The following is a 23,530-nucleotide window of genomic DNA, read 5'->3' on the forward strand; positions in this document are numbered from 1 at the left end:
TTTTTTTGGAAATAATATGTATAACTTTTAAGAAATGTAAGTGCATTTGTGTGATAGAAAAAAAAATCTAATTAGAAAATTGCCTTTGAAATTAGAAATGAATTTCATTCATGAAAACCTATACTAATAATTGAACGCATATTAATGAATGAATGTACTGATTATTTAGAAATTCACGATCACTCTCAGCCATTAGAGTCTGATTCTGCCTCCTGGTGCACCCCTCCCCTCTCTCCAGCAGATAACAACTAAAGCAATCATGGCCATTACTTGTTGAATGCTTCCCAGTCTGGTAGCAGATGTTAGGGCTAAAGGGGAAAGCATTTAAGGACTTTGATTGATGATTTCGGGTAATGAATCAAGTTTGTAACCAGTTCAGAAAACTGTCAGATGGGCCCCGCTTCCACCGTAAAGCAGTTGAAGAGGAGCACAAAGAGAAGGGCTGCTGGGACGAGCCGCTGACGACCGTCAATGCACAGCCGTCCCTCCAGAGGGCTTCTGGGAAAACAATTACTGGGCAAATTCAGAGGAACACATTAACAGCCGGAGCAACCGGGAACAGTGTCCGCCTGTCAGTCTCTCAGGCTGCACAAGAAGCCCGGGGACGGTAGAAGCCCCTTTGCAGAACGAGCGACTATCATTTTCATCTGGCCCAGTTTGAGTACAGTAGTATAATCTATGGCGGGATGACATTTGGAGAATTTGGAGCTCTGATCTACACTGTTATTTCCATTATAAACTGCGGATGAAGTTGATGTGTCCGCTGTTTTTCGCTTCAAGGTTATGTGTCCTTGGCTAAAGATCCAGCCTACCTGTTCCTTTCATTTCAATACAAGTAGCTTCAAGTAGATCTATCTCTACTTATTAGTTCTGCCATTCCATTAAAATTGAACCGATCTGTCAAAGATGTTACGTTCAAAACAGCAACAGTCAATCAAATCCATTCCGCACGGCAACATAAATCATGTACAGTAAATTGCTAACAGCACAGAACAGGAACATTGCATTTCATCCAAAAGGGCCGTGGTGAGTTTGTGTTGTCATAACAAGCGCTTGTTGCCATTAAGGGCTGTTTTGTGGAGATTTAATTTGGTCAATGTGCCGTTCTTGAGGGCTCCTTGAGGTTTATCAGGCATGTTTTGCGCATTAGTTTTGTTTGTCTTCCAGGCCTGTATGCCGGCTCCAGCACGACACACAATGGAGCCCCACTTGAGTTGCTCTCTTCTGGACCTGACCTGACCCCCAGGCAGCCCCACCTGGACCGCGACATTGGCAGCCCCCACCATCTCTCCCCGCTGTCTGGCCTCGAGAACACCCGGGAAGGGTGAGTACCTAACCCTTCAAGCATCACGTTTACTCCCAGTTGCTCTGACATACACGCAGGGTGGATGAGATCAATGTAGATGACGTCAGAATGGATGAAGGTTGTCATCACAGTAACAGATATCACTGTAGGCATAGTTACACACACTGTTATATCTCTGAAAGATATCTCCTTTTGACCAAAGTTGGCATTTCATGGATCCTTTGAGGAAAAGGCAATCCTACCCGCATTGCGATATGCTCTGTGAACAATCTGAGATGTCTGACGAAGTGAGAAATGAATGATGATGAAATGTTGTACTTTAGTCTAATTAAAAAGTAATTATATAATGATTCACTCAGTAGTCACTTGTTTCATCCTGAATGAATCATTGTTTCAGTGAATCAGTTGAGTGAATTTGACTCACTCATAATAACAGTCAGTTGTTTCTCTCTGGGAAAAATCAGTGGCTGAATTCAGAAGAGCACACTAGCACACTACTCTGTTTTTGCCATTAAACATATAGCACAAACACTGAATAGAATGCTGAATTAAGCCATTGTTTTTGAATGAATCATTAAGCTAATGATTCATTGATTCACTCTTAAAGATAGACTTGTTTCAATCTGGCATGAATAAGTGGTTTTGAACTAGTCACTGAGTAAATTATTTATTGACTCACTTATAAAGATTTTCACTTGTTTCATTCCTGAATGAATCTGTGTTTCGGAATGAATCGTTTGAATCGTTTATAAAGCCAGGGTCACTTTTTTCTTTTGGAATGAATCAGCGGCTGAATACAGAATAGGATACTAGCATACAACTCTTACTATTTTTGCCATATAAAGACATAGTTCAAATAGTACAAATAGTAAGTAGTATGCTAGTATGCTTTTCTGAATGCATCCACTGTTTTGGATCAGTTTCTGAATAAATCAGTTATTTGAATGAATCATTGAGTAAATTATTAATTGACTCACTCATAAAGAGACTTTTTTCTGGTATAAATCAATGTTTTGAAGTAATTGGTTGAGGGAGTGATTTATTAACTCATAAAGATTTTCACTTGTTTCATTCCTAAATGAATCCATGTTTTTGAATGAATCATCATGTGATTCGCTCATAAAGACGGTCACTTTTTTCTCTTTGGAAAAATCAGTGGCTGAATTCAGAATAGCACACTGCTCTAACTGTTTTGGCCATAAAACATGTAGGCCCTTGTTAAAGCCATCTTAATTTTGCCTTAATTGCCTTTTTAAATTGAGTAGAATATGTAAAATTTATTGAGATTGTGATTGCCATATACATTTTTGTCCTTGAGCTGAATACCTACCTCTAGTGTTGCATACCGGTCACTGCACCTAAATAATACCTGTAGGGTCCTGCTTAAAGGGATGTAGTAGTCAGCCTAAGATGCCTGTCAGTTAATACAAACAATTGTCCAACCGCATGGCGGTAGGTTGCTTTGTGAGAGTGGAAACTCTAAATGGAAATAAATGGATTATACTTACCTGAAGCATGTTGACTGGATGGATACCGGCTGGCACAGCCCTAGTACAAATACTAAGTAGTATGCTGAATTATGTTTTTGAATGAATCGGTAATGATTCATTGATTTCAGTCTGGCATGAATGAGTAATTTTGAATTAATCATTGAGTAAATTATTAGTTGACTCACTTACGAAGATTTTCACTTGTTTCATTCCTGAATGAATGCATGTTTTTGAATGATTCATTTGAATAAATACAGGTCACTTTTTTCTTTCTGCAATGAATCCATGGCTGAATTCAGAATAGAATACTAGCATAAAATATTACAATTTTTTGCCATATAAAGATATAATACAAATAGTAAGTAGGTCACTAGTATGTGTTTTTTCTGAATTCAGACACTGTTTTTGATAAATTCCTGAATAAATCAGTCATTTGAATGAGTCATTGAGTAAATGATTAATTGACTAGCTCATAACTTTTTCTGGTATAAATCAATGTTTTGAACTAATTGGTTGAAGGAATGTTTTATTGACTCACTCATAAAGACAGTCACTTGTTTCTTTTTGAAATGAATCAGTGGTTGAATTCAGAATAGGATACTAGCATATTACTCTTACTATTTCTGCCATAATAGATGTAGTACAAATAGTAAGTAGGTCACTAGTATGTTTTATTTTCTGAATTCAGACAGTTTTTGATCAATTCCTGAATAAATCAGTAATTTGAATGAATCATTGAGTAAACGATTAATTGACTCACTCTTTTTCTGGTGTTTTGTTTTGAGCTAAATGTTTGGAACTAATTGGTTGAGGGAATGATTTACTGACTCACTCATAAAGACAGTCACTTCTTTCATTCCTGAATGAATCTGTTTTTAGAATGAATCAGATGTGTTGAATCATTGACTGGCTTGTAAAGACAATCATTTGTCGCCACTTACTGGTGTAACAATGTAACTAGCAGAAAGAGTCTCTGAAAAATACACCTGAATAATAACGAGCTTTTTAAAAAAAATCTAAGAACTGCGAAATGCACATGTGTGCTTTTTGATGTCATCAAATTGCTTCGGAATAACTAGTCACATCCGGGATCTTGTTACTATTGCAATGCTGCAAGGTTTTTCTCATAACAGGAGATTTTCTTTGGTAATGTGTGCTGTCTAATGTGTTTTTCACTGTGTGTAGGAACCATATTGATTTAGGGGCCTGGATTTATTTACCATCCAAAGCACCACCGGCAGATTTTTCCCTTGTCCATACAGAGCGTTTGTTTTCATTGTAACACGCTCCTAAAACACACACCTTACGATGCATTTGATGCGTGCGGCTGCGCTCTTCCCTTGCTCTGGCTTCAGTGTGTATTTATCCAGCAAATCTAGATTAAACCAATGTCACCCTAACACAACATAAACCAACTCTGTGCTCTCGGCTTCAGTTTGGAGGTGTCAGTGCTGTGTAATTAAAGCTGGACCGTGTTCCCAAAAAAGATTTTCGAGTGCACCTCTGTTACTCTCTGTCCTCAACACTCTTAAAAATAAATGTGCTTCACGATGCCATAGAAGAACCTTTTTGTCTAAATGGTTCCATAAAGAACCTTTAACATCTGAAGAACCTTTCTGTTTCACAAAAGGTTCTTTGTGGCGAAAGAAGGTTCTTCAGATTATAAAAAGGTAAGAAAGAGATGGTTCTTTAAAGAACCTTTGACTGAATGGTTCTTTGTAGAACCAGAAATGGTTCTTCTATGGCATCGCTGTGAAGAACCTTTAAAGCACCTTTATTTTTAAGAGTGCAGCTGTGTTTAGTGTTCTGGAACACTCAGACGAATATAATGAAGCCTAATATGTCCCTAACAGAATTGAGACATGTTTCCCATTAAAAACCATGATTTCCCTCTGGGCCAGCCAAGTCCAGAGCTGCAAATCCAATGTGTCATCAAGACGCGCAATGTGTATAGTGACAAACAGAGATGCTGGAAGTGAGAAAGAGAAAAGGAGAAAAAAAATAGAACAGATCTGTTCTTTCAAAGCATCCGATTTAAATGGGATTTTTCTGTTCTTTATCATAGTTAAACAAAAGCAAAAGTGCAGTGTTAAGTAAATTAACTAATTTCACCCACATCTTAGAACAGAAACTTATTCAAGAGCTTGTAAACAACATGGCCCTATTGAAACAATAATGAGCTGTACTCTTATTCTTTTTCTCTTCCTGTTTGCTCAACTGGTAGAGCATCGTGCTAACAACGCCAAGGTTGTGGGTTTGATTCCCATGGAAAACAAAAACATGATGCACTGTTAATGTGTGTAAATATTTTTTTTTTCAGCTTGAAATTTCAATCAAAGTGACGTTTTCGTTAGCATAAGCCCATTGGATACGTCAATTTCTAGCAAAAATACTCCAACATCCATAAAATGTGCCCAGGTAGCAGTGAGTTGTCATGTTTTTTAAAACCTTTTTGGGAGGTGAGCTGTTTTTCCAGGTCACGTAAAGAACGCAAAAAAAAGCTCAAGAAAATTAGCGAGCCATTTTAAAGCTCCACAAACAATTACTGCTACTTGGAGAGGAATGAGAGCTGAACGAAACCAGCTCAGAGGATACGCGTGTAACTCTATATGCTATTGCACTGAAGGTCACGATGACATATTCGAGCGTACGGAGGACTCTGCTATTCACTGATGCTGAAGGTTTAAGTCTGCGAAAACGTAAGATTATACACACCCTTCACACAAAGCATGAGATGAAGGTTGACATGAACTTTTTTTGGAAGTAATGAGCAAATGTTGAGCTTGAAATTTAGTATTTTATCCACCTACCCTTACCAAAAAGTAGTATACTTCAAGTTTATTTTAGTAAGTATACTTAAGTAAAGTTCAAGTATATTTTTAAGTATACTTTATGTAGTAAGTATACAAATATCAGTGTACTAGTAGTATACTAATAGCACACTTGAATAAATTTCTTTTTCGTAAGGGTAGTAAGTCTAGTGTCAGCTGTAATATTATAACTTCCCCATACAGTCGCGCTGAAAACGCAGTGTTAAGAAAATGTCCGTCTTCTTGTTTGCGGAAGTCATTAGAGTTGGGGTTCCCGATTAGAAATGTATACACACATATAGCACGCTTTATGCCATCCATCTAACGTCAAATCTCTGCCAGGACCTACAACTAACCAGGTATGAAACGTCTACTTACATTTGAAGATGGAGCATTTTGATTTACATGTTTAAAGCCTAGAGTATACACTTGGCTGCCAAAGTCAACAGCACAGCTGCCGCTCTTGTTTTTCCCAAATGGTTTAGCAGGACGTTAAACATTTTGACAAAATTATCTAACTTGCTTGACTCCACTGCTGCAGCCTCTGACCTCATTGCTAAATGTGTTTACCCTGGCTGAAATGGCCCATTTAGACTCCTTTTACTTCGCAAATACTAGTGTCATTTTCTGAAGCTAATATAAAAAAATATGCCAGTGAAAATACATCTAGCGGTCTCCGTTGTGTGAAGTTTGAGATGGAGGGAGTCAGAAGGGCCGAGGGGCTTAATGGGTGGCACTGGCACCTCAACGGCTTCATTTACGTGCTTTGTAGGTGACAGTTTTACAGTAAAATTAGGAATAGCCGATCCTGGTGTACCTTAATGGTAATGAGAAACAGGTTTGTATTAACGAGAGTATATAAAAAATGTCATTTTTTATTGGAGTACGTTTAAATTCACTACTGTTCAAAAATTTGGGGTTGGATTTTCATGTTTCTGAAAGAAGTCTTTTATGCTCGCCAAAGCAGCAATAATTTTTGCCAAAAATACAGTAAAACAGTAATACTGTAAAATATTATTACAATTTCAAATAAATAATTTTTATTTTAATATATTTATTTAAAATGTAATTTATTTATCTCAAGACAAAATTGAATTATTTCAGTCTTACGTGTGTCACATGATACTTCATAAATCATTCATTTGGTGCTCAAGAAAAATTTCTTATTATTATCAATGTTGAAATTTTTTTTTCCACTTAATATTTTTTGTGGAAACCATGATGCGCTACCATTCAAATGTTTAGGTTAAGTAAGATTAAAAAAAAAAAAAGAAAAAAAGAAAGAAAATAAAAATTAACCATTTTATTTATAAAGTGTCAGCAAAGACATTTATAATGTTACAAAAAATACATTTTAAAAAATGAATAATAAAAAATAAATGCGCTTTTCCCCCTTTTTATTCATCACAGAATCCTGAAAAATATATATCATGGTTTTCACAAAATATAATTAAAACAAATTAGCAGCAAAAACTCTTTTCAATACTGATAATAAGAACAATTATTAATAATTGAGCACCAATTGGTAATAACTGAGCATCAGATTAGCATATTAGAAGGATTTCTGAAGGATCATTTGACCCTGAAAACCTTTTTATTTTTGTCATGACAGAAATAAATGACATTTTAGAATATATTAAAATATATAACAGTTAGTTATAATATCACACAATACTACAGTTTTTACAGTATTTTTATTAAATAAATGCAGCCTTGGTAAGAGACTTATTTCAAAAACATTAAGAAAATCCTAGTAATTCTAAACTTTTGACTAACATTACATATATTTAGTCTCATAAAAGTCTGATTCACGAGTAAAGGTTATGCATATTTTGCGTGCTGTCCGAGGGGAGGGCTCTGAGCTCAGAATTTCGGCCCGAACCCAGAGTACCCCCCCCCCTACAGGTTAGGATAGGAATAGTTGTAAGTGCGGAGAAGGGGTAGCGGAGGGATGCTGGAAAACTGTCAAGGAACAGAGGTAGGTCTGCTGTGTATATGTATATAAACCTCTTATCTTGTTAATTAGGTTGATTACTGATTGTGCTCATCTTGTGTTAATTAGGTTAATTATCTGAACATGCTCCTCCTGAACTTTGTTAATAAAACATAATTTAGTGTCATAAAATATAGTCATAAAGAATAAAATTCCTTGAACTTGAGTCCATTTCAGCAGGTTTCAGTATCACCCGCTGATCTAAACGGTAGCTATACTGATACATTGTATCTTAAACTAATTTCCCCGCTTGACTGCGCATTGAGCGTTTGAGCACTTTAGCTTTTGAGTGTTTAGAAGCAAGCAATAGGCTTGGATCAGTAAGGGCCTGATCTCTCACGAGTGGCTTTAGTTTGCTAACCAGAACCAGAAAGGTTCCCACCGACCCGTGCCAAGTCAGCGGCCACTTCGTTCTTCAATCAGAAGAGCTTACCGTGAGACACCGGGGATATCCACGCTCTCTCATACACGCCGTCTCCCAGCGGAGCACAACCTGACAGGTGAGACAAGACAAACTGAGAACAGAGCACTCTTCTTCATGAATCTTCTTTCAAAAAGGATGTGGGGGGGAAAAACTCCATCTTGATCTATTTTGTCTCCAGCCGACTCCTGGAGGATTTGTGTCTGTTTGAGCATAAGGACTGCCTCGCCCCTCAAAGCAGCACCTCTGTTGCACGATTTGTAAGGTCTTTGACCCCTCTAACAGGGCTTAAACTGGAACATGACACTACGACTGAGCTTTTCATGAACCTCGCAGCCTGCATTTAATAACAGTATTATTCCATCATCCAAAATGTAACTTTTCAATGTGTGTCAGCAGTGTAAACTTAACTTCAAACCCCCAATGGTTTGTCCACATTAATGTTTTTTTTGTGTGTGGTCAAAGTTGCTATGTCCCATTTAGACAGTAGTTCTTTGATCCTTTTGGTGGTTACTTTCTGAGCCAGACGTAAAGTAACTATGTTCTTTAACATGGAGCACGTCCCGTTCACTGAATCATGTCTGCTGTGCTGAGTAAGGACTTACTCATGTCAACTGAGCGATGCTCTGGGATATTCACACATGTTCCCATGGAGTCACATTCACTGAATCACAGTCAGCATTAAACACTTTGCCTTTATTACTCAATCTGCTACTTTGAAGAAATACCATTTGTAAACACTTTGTTCACAAGCAAACTATTAAGGGTTAGGTCATTATGCTTTGAAGTTCCTGAAGTCGACTCATCATCATTACTTTTTTAAGATAGTAGACCAAAGTTGAGTCACTCTTGACTCAAAATAACCAGTTTAGAAGGCTCAAAAATCAGTCATAAGTACAATTTTGAATGACTCAATTCCCCATCTTGCTGATTCTGAATGGAGGATATGGCTATATTTTGTTGAATTACTGCTGCTGCGATCAATAGAAAATGTAAATAAACATCTAATTTAAATGAAAATGTATTTATTTAAAATTTCGGGAAGTTTATTTTAATTCCCAATTGGCCAAAATAATGCCAAAATAATGATAGGTACTGTGTATCATATTTTATATATATACAGTGGGTACGGAAAGTATTCAGACCCCCTTAAATTTTTCACTCTTTGTTATATTGCAGCCATTTGCTAAAATCATTTAAGTTAATTTTTTTTCCTCATTAATGTACACACAGCACCCCATATTGACAGAAAAACACAGAATTGTTGACATCTTTGCAGATTTATTAAAAAAGAAAAACTGAAAAATGCTCAGTATTTAGTAGAAGCACCCATTTGATCTAATACAGCCATGAGTCTTTTCCGTACCCAATGTATATATATATATATAGAGAGAGAGAGAGAGTTTGATTGACAGGCAGTCTGACCAATCATAATGCATAAAATCTAAAAAGTGTGCATTATAGTTAACACCTGTACAGTTTCATGACTGTAAGTCATTCTCCTCAAATGCTATTGAAGTTAGAAAAGTGTATACCAATGTCGTATGTATTTTTAGAGACGGTCCCTAAATTTGCGAATATCGAACGTCCAACGTCAAGCCAACTTTATGCCAGCCCAGTCGCCGAATCGGCCATTTTGTCAGACAAACAAACCAGACAGGAGAGTAGATTAAACGGGTCATATGACATTGCCAAAAAATAACATTATTTTGTGTATTTGATGTAATGAAATGTGTTTATGCAGTTTAAGGTTCAAAAAACATTATTTTCCACATACTGTACATTTATCACTCCCACACGAGGCCTGAAACATAAATAAAAAAGAATGATCAGCTCATTGGAGTCCAAATTTTACATTAGCGCTTCGCTAGGTCTTAACTCTGTGGATGATAGTACAAAAGGCAATTTAAATGCAATTTATAATGTGTCTGTTTAAATGTACATGCTCTAAATGTGCACGTAAGGTTTCCTTTGTTTAAAAAAACTGTTACTCGTAGCAATAGTGTTTTTTTTTTTAATGTTTAAAATCACTCACATGAGATTATATCACTGGCCTAATTAACACTAATTTATTTATGTTTTTTGTAGTTTGTGTGGGACATATCAAAGGATCAAAGCAATGAACAAACATTTGCTGCTTGCTGCTGGGTTGCACACAATATTGGTGGAGGGACATTCTCATTCAAGAGCATTTGATTGGACAAAAATTGGTGCAGTGCAGGATGAGTCATCAATGTTTTTGCTTCATTTTTCCAGACAAGAAAGATTGTAAATAATAATGTGTACAATACCATTCAAAAGTTTGGGGTCGGTAAGATTTTTAATGTTTTGGAAAGAAGCCTCTTATGGTCACCAAGGCTGCTTTTATTTGATCAAAAATACAGTAAAAACAGTAATATTGTGAAATATTATTGCAGTTTAAAATAAATGTTTTCTACTTGAATATATTTTAAAATGTAATTTATTCCTGTGATGGCAAAACGGAATATTCAGCAGTCATTACTCCAGTCTTCAGTGTCACATGATCCTTCAGAAATCATTCTGATATGCTGATTTGGTGCTTAAGAAACATCTCTTATTATTAGCAATATTGACAACAGTTGTGTTGCTTAATATTTTTGTGGAAACTACGATACATTTTTTTTTTCAGATTTCTTTGATAAATTCAAAAGAACAGCATTTATATATATCTCTACTGTCATTTTCGCTAAATTTACTGTGTAATTACAGAATAGAAGTATTAATTTTGTTTAAAAAACATCTTGCTGACTGCAAACCTTTGAACCGTAGTGTTTATCTTCTAAAAGTGAATTTTATCAGTATTTGGGAGTAGACTAGCTTATACAGTGAATGTGTTTTAGCAAAGAGTGCCATGGAAAAGCTATAAAATCCTAATATTTATTCTACGAGGTCTTTAATATTTAAGTAAGAAAAGTAAACATGTTTCTAAATACTGATCTTATATCGTTAGGGAGAATGAACAAGCAGTAATGTGCATTAATTTGTTCATTTCCTCTGTCCCTCCATATCTTACATTATAACTGCTTATGTCCTCATAATATCTCTCCATGACTAGCATCTGTTTGTCATACTTCTGTTTAAACAGGCGATTCTTTGAGTTAGTTTTTGTTCTCTGTTCATTTCTGAAATTCAGAATATGACTCTTTGATGTGTGCACTAAAGGCAGAGAGCCTTGACTTAGGGGGCAGGAACGACTTCACAGGGCCATTGGGTTGGCACTCCGCGTCTCGCTGGAACTTGGTTTTGCATATTTGAAGACTTGCTTGTGACAGCTGCATCTAATGGCACTAACAAAGCCTTTATTTGTTCCATTGTGTGCAAGCTATCATAACTTCCCCAAAGCCTTCACTGTGTACAGTAAGTCAGGGGCATGTTATGTATAAGTGGCATCTGGAGTGAAGAACGGGCTTGTACTCAATCAAAACCAGGCCCTTGACTTTCCATTATAATGAGAATTGGAAAAGGATAAAGCATGTTAGAAATGTGCATGTAAGGTTTCCTTTGTTTAAAAAAACTGTTACTCGTAGCAATAGTGTTTTTTTTTTTTTAATGTTTAAAATCACTCACATGAGATCATATCACTGGCCTAATTAACACTAATTTATTTATGTTTTTTGTAGTTTGTGTGGGACATATCAAAGGATCAAAGCAATGAACAAACATTTGCTGCTTGCTGCTGGGTTGCACACAATATTGGTGGAGGGACATTCTCATTCAAGAGCATTTGATTGGACAAAAATTGGTGCAGTGCAGGATGAGTCATCAATGTTTTTGCTTCATTTTTCCAGACAAGAAAGATTGTAAATAATAATGTGTACAATACCATTCAAAAGTTTGGGGTCGGTAAGATTTTTAATGTTTTGGAAAGAAGCCTCTTATGGTCACCAAGGCTGCTTTTATTTGATCAAAAATACAGTAAAAACAGTAATATTGTGAAATATTATTGCAGTTTAAAATAAATGTTTTCTACTTGAATATATTTTAAAATGTAATTTATTCCTGTGATGGCAAAACGGAATATTCAGCAGTCATTACTCCAGTCTTCAGTGTCACATGATCCTTCAGAAATCATTCTGATATGCTGATTTGGTGCTTAAGAAACATCTCTTATTATTAGCAATATTGACAACAGTTGTGTTGCTTAATATTTTTGTGGAAACTACGATACATTTTTTTTTTCAGATTTCTTTGATAAATTCAAAAGAACAGCATTTATATATATCTCTACTGTCATTTTCGCTAAATTTACTGTGTAATTACAGAATAGAAGTATTAATTTTGTTTAAAAAACATCTTGCTGACTGCAAACCTTTGAACCGTAGTGTTTATCTTCTAAAAGTGAATTTTATCAGTATTTGGGAGTAGACTAGCTTATACAGTGAATGTGTTTTAGCAAAGAGTGCCATGGAAAAGCTATAAAATCCTAATATTTATTCTACGAGGTCTTTAATATTTAAGTAAGAAAAGTAAACATGTTTCTAAATACTGATCTTATATCGTTAGGGAGAATGAACAAGCAGTAATGTGCATTAATTTGTTCATTTCCTCTGTCCCTCCATATCTTACATTATAACTGCTTATGTCCTCATAATATCTCTCCATGACTAGCATCTGTTTGTCATACTTCTGTTTAAACAGGCGATTCTTTGAGTTAGTTTTTGTTCTCTGTTCATTTCTGAAATTCAGAATATGACTCTTTGATGTGTGCACTAAAGGCAGAGAGCCTTGACTTAGGGGGCAGGAACGACTTCACAGGGCCATTGGGTTGGCACTCCGCGTCTCGCTGGAACTTGGTTTTGCATATTTGAAGACTTGCTTGTGACAGCTGCATCTAATGGCACTAACAAAGCCTTTATTTGTTCCATTGTGTGCAAGCTATCATAACTTCCCCAAAGCCTTCACTGTGTACAGTAAGTCAGGGGCATGTTATGTATAAGTGGCATCTGGAGTGAAGAACGGGCTTGTACTCAATCAAAACCAGGCCCTTGACTTTCCATTATAATGAGAATTGGAAAAGGATAAAGCATGTTAGAGGTCTTAACTCTGTGGATGATAGTACAAAAGGCAATTTAAATGCAATTTATAATGTGTTTGTTTAAATGTACATGCTCTAAATGTGCATGTAAGGTTTCCTTTGTTTAAAAAAACTGTTACTCGTAGCAATAGTGTTTTTTTTTTTTTAATGTTTAAAATCACTCACATGAGATCATATCACTGGCCTAATTAACACTAATTTATTTATGTTTTTTGTAGTTTGTGTGGGACATATCAAAGGATCAAAGCAATGAACAAACATTTGCTGCTTGCTGCTGGGTTGCACACAATATTGGTGGAGGGACATTCTCATTCAAGAGCATTTGATTGGACAAAAATTGGTGCAGTGCAGGATGAGTCATCAATGTTTTTGCTTCATTTTTCCAGACAAGAAAGATTGTAAATAATAATGTGTACAATACCATTCAAAAGTTTGGGGTCGGTAAGATTTTTAATGTTTTGGAAAGAAGCCTCTTATGGTCACCAAGGCTGCTTTTATTTGATCAAAAATACAGTAAAAACAGTAATATTGTGAAATATTATTGCAGTTTAAAATAAATGTTTTCTACTTGAATATATTTTAAAATGTAATTTATTCCTGTGATGGCAAAACGGAATATTCAGCAGTCATTACTCCAGTCTTCAGTGTCACATGATCCTTCAGAAATCATTCTGATATGCTGATTTGGTGCTTAAGAAACATCTCTTATTATTAGCAATATTGACAACAGTTGTGTTGCTTAATATTTTTGTGGAAACTACGATACATTTTTTTTTTCAGATTTCTTTGATAAATTCAAAAGAACAGCATTTATATATATCTCTACTGTCATTTTCGCTAAATTTACTGTGTAATTACAGAATAGAAGTATTAATTTTGTTTAAAAAACATCTTGCTGACTGCAAACCTTTGAACCGTAGTGTTTATCTTCTAAAAGTGAATTTTATCAGTATTTGGGAGTAGACTAGCTTATACAGTGAATGTGTTTTAGCAAAGAGTGCCATGGAAAAGCTATAAAATCCTAATATTTATTCTACGAGGTCTTTAATATTTAAGTAAGAAAAGTAAACATGTTTCTAAATACTGATCTTATATCGTTAGGGAGAATGAACAAGCAGTAATGTGCATTAATTTGTTCATTTCCTCTGTCCCTCCATATCTTACATTATAACTGCTTATGTCCTCATAATATCTCTCCATGACTAGCATCTGTTTGTCATACTTCTGTTTAAACAGGCGATTCTTTGAGTTAGTTTTTGTTCTCTGTTCATTTCTGAAATTCAGAATATGACTCTTTGATGTGTGCACTAAAGGCAGAGAGCCTTGACTTAGGGGGCAGGAACGACTTCACAGGGCCATTGGGTTGGCACTCCGCGTCTCGCTGGAACTTGGTTTTGCATATTTGAAGACTTGCTTGTGACAGCTGCATCTAATGGCACTAACAAAGCCTTTATTTGTTCCATTGTGTGCAAGCTATCATAACTTCCCCAAAGCCTTCACTGTGTACAGTAAGTCAGGGGCATGTTATGTATAAGTGGCATCTGGAGTGAAGAACGGGCTTGTACTCAATCAAAACCAGGCCCTTGACTTTCCATTATAATGAGAATTGGAAAAGGATAAAGCATGTTAGAGTAAATAAAAAATGAATGAAATAAATAAATAATGTTTCACTTTAGGCTATGTGACTCTTTTCTCTGGTAATCCTCTCAGATCTTTCTCAGGGTTAAAGGTAGGATGGGGTGAGGCTATAAAGTTACTATAAAGTAATATTCACAGGACTCGTATAAATTATATACTCTATATGAAATTTTATAGCATTGTTTTGGCCTGCTTATCTTCCACCATTAATCTTAATAGTTAACGCTCACTTTCTCTCTTCCAGGTTATCCGGAGCTCTGCTGTCTCCAGGGATCAGTCTGCTTAAGGCCACCACGTCTCCTCCACCAACACTAGAGAAGCAACAGAACTCCTCCTCCAGCCAGCAACACCTCCACACTCACCAGAAACCCTACACCGCCTTCCACAACCTGCCTTCAAGTGAGGGTACGAGACCTTCTGTGTTTGTTTGCTCTGGTTTTATTGGGTGGTAGTCTTCACACACATCAAAAGTCCAGCACTTCCTTCAGGCTGATTTAAAACTCACTGTGAAAAAAAAGTATTTTTCGAAGTAAATAAAAAGAAAACACCGGATTACATTTTACAAGAAAATACTACTTCAGTCTTTCTACTTCCAAATTTTAATTCAGTGTGTTACTTTCCATTTCTTTGAAATTATCTGTGAAATTTACTAACAATTTCTAAGTGAAAATTGTTTCAAAGTAAACCCTACACCAACATTTTTTCAGTGTGGATATTAAACTAGATTTTTCCATTCTTTGTGGTGGTCACCACAATGATTTTTGGGTGTTGTGGTTGGTTGCCAGGGTGTTGTTATTTGCTTTCAAAGTTATTCAGAATGTTTTTTTTTAATGTGTTGCTAAGTTGTTCTGAGTGTTTGTTAGGTAGTTGCTTACTGGCCCAAATTAAAAGAGCCCACTGTGAAGTCGCTAAGATCATTTTAGTCCCTCAGATACCTCTTTCAGTAGTCTATGGGATTTTTGTTTGTCTGCTTTATTGTTCAGTATGATTGCTTAGAAAAGTAATAGTACACATCTCTTCAAGAAGCCACATAACACAAATCTGAGCAATAAGATGAGGTAATAAAAGGTGAAGTCGGCATTAAAAGGAAATTGGGATTTGTCTTTCCTTAACTATTTTAACCCTGTAAAGCCTTATGCAATAGCCAGAAAAGTTTTTTTCATTTAATTTTTTAAAATGTAACATTTTATTGAACTTTCATACAAAATCAAAAAAGAAGAGTATCATATTTGATGCATCAGGTTTTATAGTTGATATTGTGTGATATATAGGATATATGGAGCTCATACTCCAGGAGGAAAAAAACACATCAGTTTTATTCAGAGGCCCAAACTGAGCAAAAATATGCACTTTGTTCGTTGCGGATATTTATATGGTAAAGAGTAAGATGAAATTCTGATTGCTTGTAAATCAATGAGATCTTTAACAGTATAGCAGACTATTTGCATCCAATTCATATATATATGTATAAATATCAGTTGTCATAATATGTCTTGGTAAGATGATATTAAAATGCTGGGTTTTATGATCAAAGCCCTGTAGTTTTTATTGTAGGGCATACATCTGATGCAGTGCAATACAGTGATGATTAAGAGATGAACCAATGAACATTCTTCAAAAGTCTGATGTATCATATTTGATACTCCCATTTTACCATGCTTTTTCTAAAAACTGAAGAAGTTGCTTCGGTCCAGTAAGTGTTCACATGTCACATATGACACAGTAGGCTTTATGGGGTTAAGATTATGTGCACAGATACAGTAATTTATAAGGAACACTGCAGTATCCCATAAAAAAAAGAATTGTCCATTTTGATTTCATTGTAAAGCAACATTAGTAATCATGATTTTCTGAGCAAGTACCACAAATAAGAATCAAAACTCTCACAGTTCCAGTTGCCTGCCTTTAATTGTGATCTATTGGAATATACCTGTTGAAAAATCTCAGCAAATCTCAGTGTTTGATGTCAGAGAGAGTCCCATCAGTGTGAGAGCTGGCGTAGTCTCTGCAGTGCTGTGTGCATCAGCCAGACCATGTGGGCTGAAAGAGACGCCTGGAACCACAAGAGGAAGCTTTTTGCTCTAAAACCACCCAGTCCAAAACAGCTCAACTGTCTGTCAAAAGAACTGCTGGGAAAGAGAAATGCTCAACTTCCTTGTCAGGACACAGATGTACATGTGTGTGTGTGTACTGTACCACCTCAAATCCAAGACCCCCATCTGAGAGAGACTACTTGTTTAACACTTCTGGAAGCAACCCCGGAGAAACGGGAATAGTCCAAAAATAGAAATACAAACAGGAATGCAGGCTTTCTGTGGTTTTTGCCATCGCTAGTTTAAGTTTTGAACATATAGAAAAAAAGTTTGAATGACATTTGATTCTGATGTTTTACTTTGTGTTTGGGTATGTGTACACAGATTACCGTGGCAATTTTCAGAGCTGTTTCCATTTTGGCGACGGCTACAGAATGGACCAGTCCATCAGCGGCGGCCATCAACCTGCAGAGTCCCACAGCTTCAACACAAACCAACACAACGGCTTCCACATGAGCTGTTCCACCAGCACCTCTTCCACAGGTACACAAATACCCCCTTAAAGTGCAGTCTCATTAGTGAAATTACTTGGGCATAAAAATGTGTCTATTGTCAGAAGAGTAGCGTTGTATAAAGCACAGCTCACAAAGAAGTCACTTTTATCAAGCAGCTTTCTATTGGTCAACACTGCGAATTTGTGTGACCAGCTTAAACCCTTTGCAAAATCGGCACGGGGAAATCTTTTGCCCAGTGATGGTTTAAAACTCCGCTTTTGACATTAAAGCAAAGTATCGGAGCATGATTCATTTTTATATTTATTTAAAATAAAATAATGCTTTGTTTAGCCTTCACTACTTTTGCCCCGACTTGAAATTGAGCAGATTGAAATGACTGCATTTTGGCTGTGAAAATTTGCAGAACAACAGTAAATGTGACTACACTTTTACCTCCACAAATCCTTTTATTAAGTAATATCACAATAAAATTAAGTACCTGATATAGTCATTTGCCATTATACATTATGGCACTGTAGCTTCATGTGAGCACATCAACAATAATAGGCAACATGGTTAGTAACAGCTCAACTGATCTTGCTTGTAGTCATCTTGTCGTTTTTCTTTCCCATATTACCCATCAATTTGTCTCCAGTTTCACTGCCCTACAAATTATTCTTGTTGTATTTCATCTTAGTGTTTTTCAAATCTGCAAAAATTGGGCTGTACCCTCAAAGAGACAACCTTGTCTTCCCTTCATGGGTGCACATTAGTAGCATAATTAATACCTCAAGGTACTTATGGGCTAACAGGACATTTTTTTGCACTTTTTCTGAGAGTTTAATACAAGTTTAACACATTTTTCCATATTTACTTTTTTTTTTTTCATAATGCAAAGGTTTCAGCTTGGTGCCGGACATCATAGGATCAGGTTGCCAGTTCTCACCGGGCACAGAGGAGAGTGTTTTCTTTCAGGTGGGCGGCTTCGATCGCGGCTTGAGCCAAATGTCGTCAGTGTACACAGAAACATAGGACCAGCTTGCCTTGTTGGCCATCAACACAATTGTCTTCTTTCAGACCAAAACTCTCTTTTCTTTTATCTATGCAGTTTCAACCTATCAAGAGTTTAGATTTTTTTTTCCCTCAGAATTTGTCTTTTGTTCCCTGAAATGCATAGTTGGATCACCTCAATTGGACTGAAATATCTGCTTCCTTGACTACGCGAAAAGCTGCTATTCCACAGCAACGAAGGTTAAATGATGAGGGGTTTGTGTTGTGGCGTGTTTATTTGTGGATGTTATGAAATTGTGCTTTTTTTCCACAGTGTTTTGAAAGATATGTTCAAAATCTCATGAGATACTCCCTTGTCGTCATCAAGGCATCACTAGTCTTAATAAATCCAGCTGGTCAGCTCAGATCCTATTGTGACTTTGTAACGGTTTGATAGAAACTTCAGAACCACCACAGCTCATCAGTGATGAGTTCCACATTTCCCTCTCAGAGCTCTTTTTCGGATTTGTTGGCTGTTGTGTTGGAAACAATTATTTAGTGTTGCTGTGTTTTGTCAGTGAATGTTTGCAAATGTTTGTATTGCTTTGTCATTTGGTTGTCATCATCCCAGATAAACAGAGTTCTTTATTTTGTAATGGTTGATGGCTTTAATATCTACCACACTTCAACGTATGTATAAAATGTACAGTTTAATATTAATAATTGTCAATCTCTGAATCTCTGAAAATAAATGACTCTTGAATATTGCGGTCTAATGCTCATCATTGTATATTTTAGAGCTGTGGTAATTATGTTGACTGTTTAACTAAATAAATATGGTGTTACTCAGACTCAAATATCATTAAATTCAGTTTAAACACTATGAAATATACTGGAGAATCAAATTGCAAGATATTTTGCAAATGATTTGCATATGTTCCCTTTACTTTTAAAAGTTTATTGGAACTAGTCCCAGCCATATAAATGAACTGAGCAGGAAAAACTTTTGTAATTTAATAAACTATTGCAGACTATTCTTAGGTGGAGTCTGCCCCCTTTTGGAGAGGATGAGGATCATTCGTCTCAGAAAATCTGTCATAACAATCCTTAAAGGAATAATTTTCATTTACTCACTCTTGTGTCAATCGAAACCCATTAATCAAAATTCACATTTTTGGGTGAACAATCCTTTCAGGTTTCAAATAATTACTAAATATCACAAATGAGCCCATAGAAAACATCACTCTAAAAAACTGAGATGAGTCATATACAAGTTTTAGTTTTATACAATCAGGCATGAGAATAATTATTCATAATTTCACAAATATTTTTTTTTTTACATGGAATCTGATTCATATTCAAGATTAAATCACTTTATTGTCATTGTTTAAGTACATAATTTATTTTTTTTAATTTGGACTCTCAAAACATGAGCTGAAGTGACAGTGACAGGAATAAATAGAACAAAGAAAAAAAAAAATATATAATAGCCATTAATAATAGCCAGGGGCGCCTGCAGGATTTCTTCCGAGGGTACGCACACCGCACAGAGGTTTTTTGGGGGGTTACCAAATGATCAGTGAGAGCAGAACGAATGCGTCACACGTTTTAAACTCAACAAAATGCTAAAATTTTGTTAGAACTAAAACGTTGAAAACAAAGTTATTAAATAACACTAGGTAAGGTTATTTTTTTTATTTTTTTATTCTTTACTACTATGTGTTGTATGTGATGTGGTGGTTGTATTTCTGAGCCTAAGACAAATTTCCCTCAGGGACAATAAAGTGTACCTAACCTAACCTAACCTAAAATATATATATCAAGAGCATGCTCACAGATGAAAACAACAGAGAACAAAACCGCGATGGATGAAGTGATTAGAGCCCTGCACGGGCATCAAATATAGGCCCTAGCCAGTCTTTTTTTCCCCTTCTCCCAAAAAAGCTTATCCTACTGTTTCAGCTATTAAAGGGGTCATATGATGCGATTTCAAGTTTTCCTTTCTCTTTGGAGTGTTACAAGCTGATTGTGCATAGATAAGATCCCTGAAGTTGCAAAGACTAAAGTCTCAAAACCAAAGAGATATTCTTTATCAAAGTTAAGACTCGCCCCCCTAAAACGGCTCGTTCTAACACACCCCACATGTCTACGTCACGATGTGGGAAGATTTGCATAACGCCGCCCAAATGTTCACGCAAAGAAAGAAAGCGTGGTTTCACTAACCGCAGTTAGTGTTGAAGCAGCCATGTCAAGGAGACGCTGTGTGTTTCTAGGCGAAAGCAAAAGCACTTTATGTGGCCTTCCGAAAGTAGATGCATTTAGGAATCTTTAAGATCACTTACAACAGAACAGCAATGCATTTTATGGACGACCGTTTCGTGAACCTAGGAGAGGAGGTAATTCTGACTTTGCTATGACAATCAGGCGCTTCTGAATCAGCTACTGTTTAGTTATTAGTTTAAGTATTTGCTATTGACTGTTCAAATGCAGAGTTTTGCGCATCATGTGTGTGTGTGTGTGTATGTGTGTGTGCGTGCATGCGTGCGTGCGCGTGTGTGTGACAGAGAGAGAGAGACAGGGTCACTCACAGTAGAGTCAGCTGTCTTAACCGCGGCTTGTGTACTGCATCATTACTGTGTCTGTCACGCGACTCTGTTCCCCTTTCGGGCTCTGTCTTTACATTTATTTTGAAAGATGAAGCTCGCGATTATGGTAAGGGGCGTTACATTTCCGACGAGTGCTTGCGGTGTTCGGCCAATCACAATGCACTGGGTCAGCTGGCCAATCAGAGCAGACTGCGCTTGTCGGAAGGAGGGACTTTGTAGAAAACGAAGCGTTTGAGAGAGGCGGGGCATAGAGGACCTACAATAATGTACAGTATTTGAAAAATAATGTGTTTTTTGAACATTAAAGCATGTCAACATATTCTGTTACACCAAATACACAAAATAATGATCTTTAAAAAAGCATCATATGACCCCTTTAAAATAATTTAGTTTTGTATGTAATGGAAAAGTGATTATATTTCATTTCGTTCTTTATAAAGTTAATTTAGAAAAACGTTTGGAGCATTTTTTGTTCCTTAAATGTAAGTTTTTTTTTTTTTAAAGTAATGACCAAGCGGCCAGCGGCAGACAGTGAATTGATCATAGCCTATATGTTTGATCAATTTAGCCTTCTCAAATCATCACGACTTGCCTAAAATAAAATCTATAGATATAAAACAGTTCAAGCATATCACAATGTTAGTTTAAATGTTTAACCTATATAAATGTGCGCTGCATTTGTGTGGAGAATGGAAGCTAAAGCGCGCTCTGCAGGACATATAGGCGCCAGCGCGATCAGTGGAACAGTGGAAACAACTTAAAATACGCAGTCATTTTTGCTAATAAAGGTAAGAGTAATACATCATTCTAAACTGTATTTTATTTGTGTGCACTCACAATATCAACAAAACATTGTGCTTTTATAAAATAAAGAAAACAACACTTTCTGCCGTCTCGGTCTTGAGCAGGAGTGCTTCACAATGATGAACCTAAACTCAGCGAATTGCCTCACAGGCATGATAAAAATATATAGAAAGCTATAATAAAACGAAATAATTCAAATCGAAAATAGAAACTCTTTCATTATGTAATCCGTAAAGATGCATTTCTCTCTAAAGGCACATCCAATGAGGAGATGGCGATTAATTTTTTTCATCACCATAACTGATGGATGTCTAAAATATAAAAATAAGGAAAAGCCTAAAACAGCCTATTTAAATTGTGCAAATTGCAATATTACAGGGGAAAAGCAAAAAAAAAAAAAAGCTGCAAATTTTGTTAGTTGTTTGTTTGTTGTTGCCAATTAGAAAGTAGCTCGCTGTTAGAAATCATTCAATTTTACTTTTTACATTCATACAGCCACTGTAGAGCTCTGGTTATATTGCTTAAGTCTATTTGCCTTTCTTGGCTCTGATCTTCCGGAGGTAGAACTCCAGCTCTTTCCCTTCCAAGATGTATCCGTCTGCTCTGCCACACTGGCCAGGCCTGGACGCAATACAAGCTGAGACGGTAGAACAGTAAAAAGCAAACTTAGAAGCACTGGGACTCTTTGACTAATTAAACAAAGGTTTGTCTTTGACTGAGACCAGTCTGACTGGTTTTGAACAACGTGGAAAAAAAATGAAAATGAGTCAGTGAGAACACAGTTTGGCTTGTTTCTTGTTCCTCAAATGATAATAAAAATGAGAACATCCTGTGATATTACTAAATCAGTCAGCAAGGATTAGGACACATACTGTAATGTTTATTTGCTTTGGACCACGGATTGAATGGAATAATGGAAATGTGTCACCTCTAGCTAATGCTGTTGAAAAAACATCCTCTTCTCAATGATCAGTTTAAGAAAATTGAGATGGTTGTGAATGGCTCAGAGTGTGGAAGACTCACCAAGAAGTTTGCCCTGCAGGAACTGCTCCTCCAGCAAACTGCTAATCTTGCTGCTCTTCCTGCGTCCATCAATCTTCTTCTGAACCTTCTTCGACCATTTCTTGTTCAAGATCTCCTCCTCTTCTGGAGTCTGAGGGATGAAGATACATATGTAAATTTACAAAGGCAACTGCTCAAAATAATGCACTTAAAAGCTTCAAGAAGGTTTAGATTCTGGTGTTTTATGTGGAATGGATTGTCTGAACAAGGTCCCAGTCTTTAATTGTATATCTGAATTGAACATTAGAGCTTAATTAGAAAACAATATTGGTTTATTCTTGCTTAAGATGCCATACTAACCCATACTTCTAAAGTTGAGGTCTAAAGTCTGAAGTCTAAAGGTGCATTTATATTGCCATTTATCAAATCGCTGCAGGTGTTATGATACTATTAGGTGTCTGCAGTATTTTGATTGCATGAAGTTCAACTTTGCTCTACTCACTTGAATTGCCAATGTTTCATAAATCACCAATGCAATTACAAGCTCCTCTGAAAATTTGCATTGTAGCAACCATGTAAAGATGACACATTGGAGCTCGTGGTTTTGGAAAAGCTCTTGTCATTTTGTGTGCAATATGCATGTAAGGGTGCATGAACACTCTGGCTGAGACGCCTGAATTTCATCTCTAATAAAACACATGCTCATCTATTTATAGTGTGAGCTGTGAAATGAAAGCCTACCAGCTTTGCCCCTTTCTTGCGGCCCAGTGGAATGGCGTAGTGGGCTTCATACCACTGCCTGAACGGTGTGCTGTCCACCAGAACAATGCAGTTCTTCACCAGGGTCTTGGTTCTCACAAGCTCATTGTTGGAGGCATTGTAGACTA

The 23,530-nt window shown here is 36.4% G+C and overlaps 2 protein-coding genes across 4 annotated transcripts in view; one reads left to right on the forward strand and one right to left on the reverse strand.

The window, feature by feature from the left end:
- LOC107710926 (zinc finger protein GLIS1-like) overlaps positions 1 to 19,205 on the forward strand; it is an 83,905-nt gene extending 64,700 nt beyond the window's left edge. For 2 of the 3 annotated variants that reach the window (XM_016515813.1, XM_016515815.1), the window contains exons 7-11: positions 1,168 to 1,324; positions 14,959 to 15,119; positions 17,132 to 17,290; positions 17,939 to 18,035; positions 18,140 to 19,205. In XM_016515813.1, the coding sequence (XP_016371299.1) occupies positions 1,168 to 1,324; positions 14,959 to 15,119; positions 17,132 to 17,290; positions 17,939 to 18,035; positions 18,140 to 18,371 (806 nt within the window). In that variant the 3' untranslated portion in view covers positions 18,372 to 19,205. The remainder of the gene's footprint in view (positions 1 to 1,167; positions 1,325 to 14,958; positions 15,120 to 17,131; positions 17,291 to 17,938; positions 18,036 to 18,139) is intronic. The other variant, XM_016515816.1, reaches the window with a different exon arrangement.
- A 2,766-nt stretch (positions 19,206 to 21,971) lies between these two features.
- LOC107710907 (40S ribosomal protein S8-like) lies at positions 21,972 to 23,527 on the reverse strand (the record flags this gene model as incomplete). The annotated part of the gene is made up of 3 exons (XM_016515776.1): positions 21,972 to 22,278; positions 22,665 to 22,794; positions 23,385 to 23,527. Coding segments are annotated over 3 exons (383 nt in total), but the record flags the coding sequence as incomplete, so codon positions are not given.
- Positions 23,528 to 23,530: the final 3 nt, after the last annotated feature.

Source organism: Sinocyclocheilus rhinocerous, unplaced genomic scaffold (genome assembly GCF_001515625.1).
Source record: "Sinocyclocheilus rhinocerous isolate Xijiao unplaced genomic scaffold, SAMN03320098_v1.1 scaffold327, whole genome shotgun sequence".
NCBI lineage: Eukaryota > Metazoa > Chordata > Actinopteri > Cypriniformes > Cyprinidae > Sinocyclocheilus > Sinocyclocheilus rhinocerous.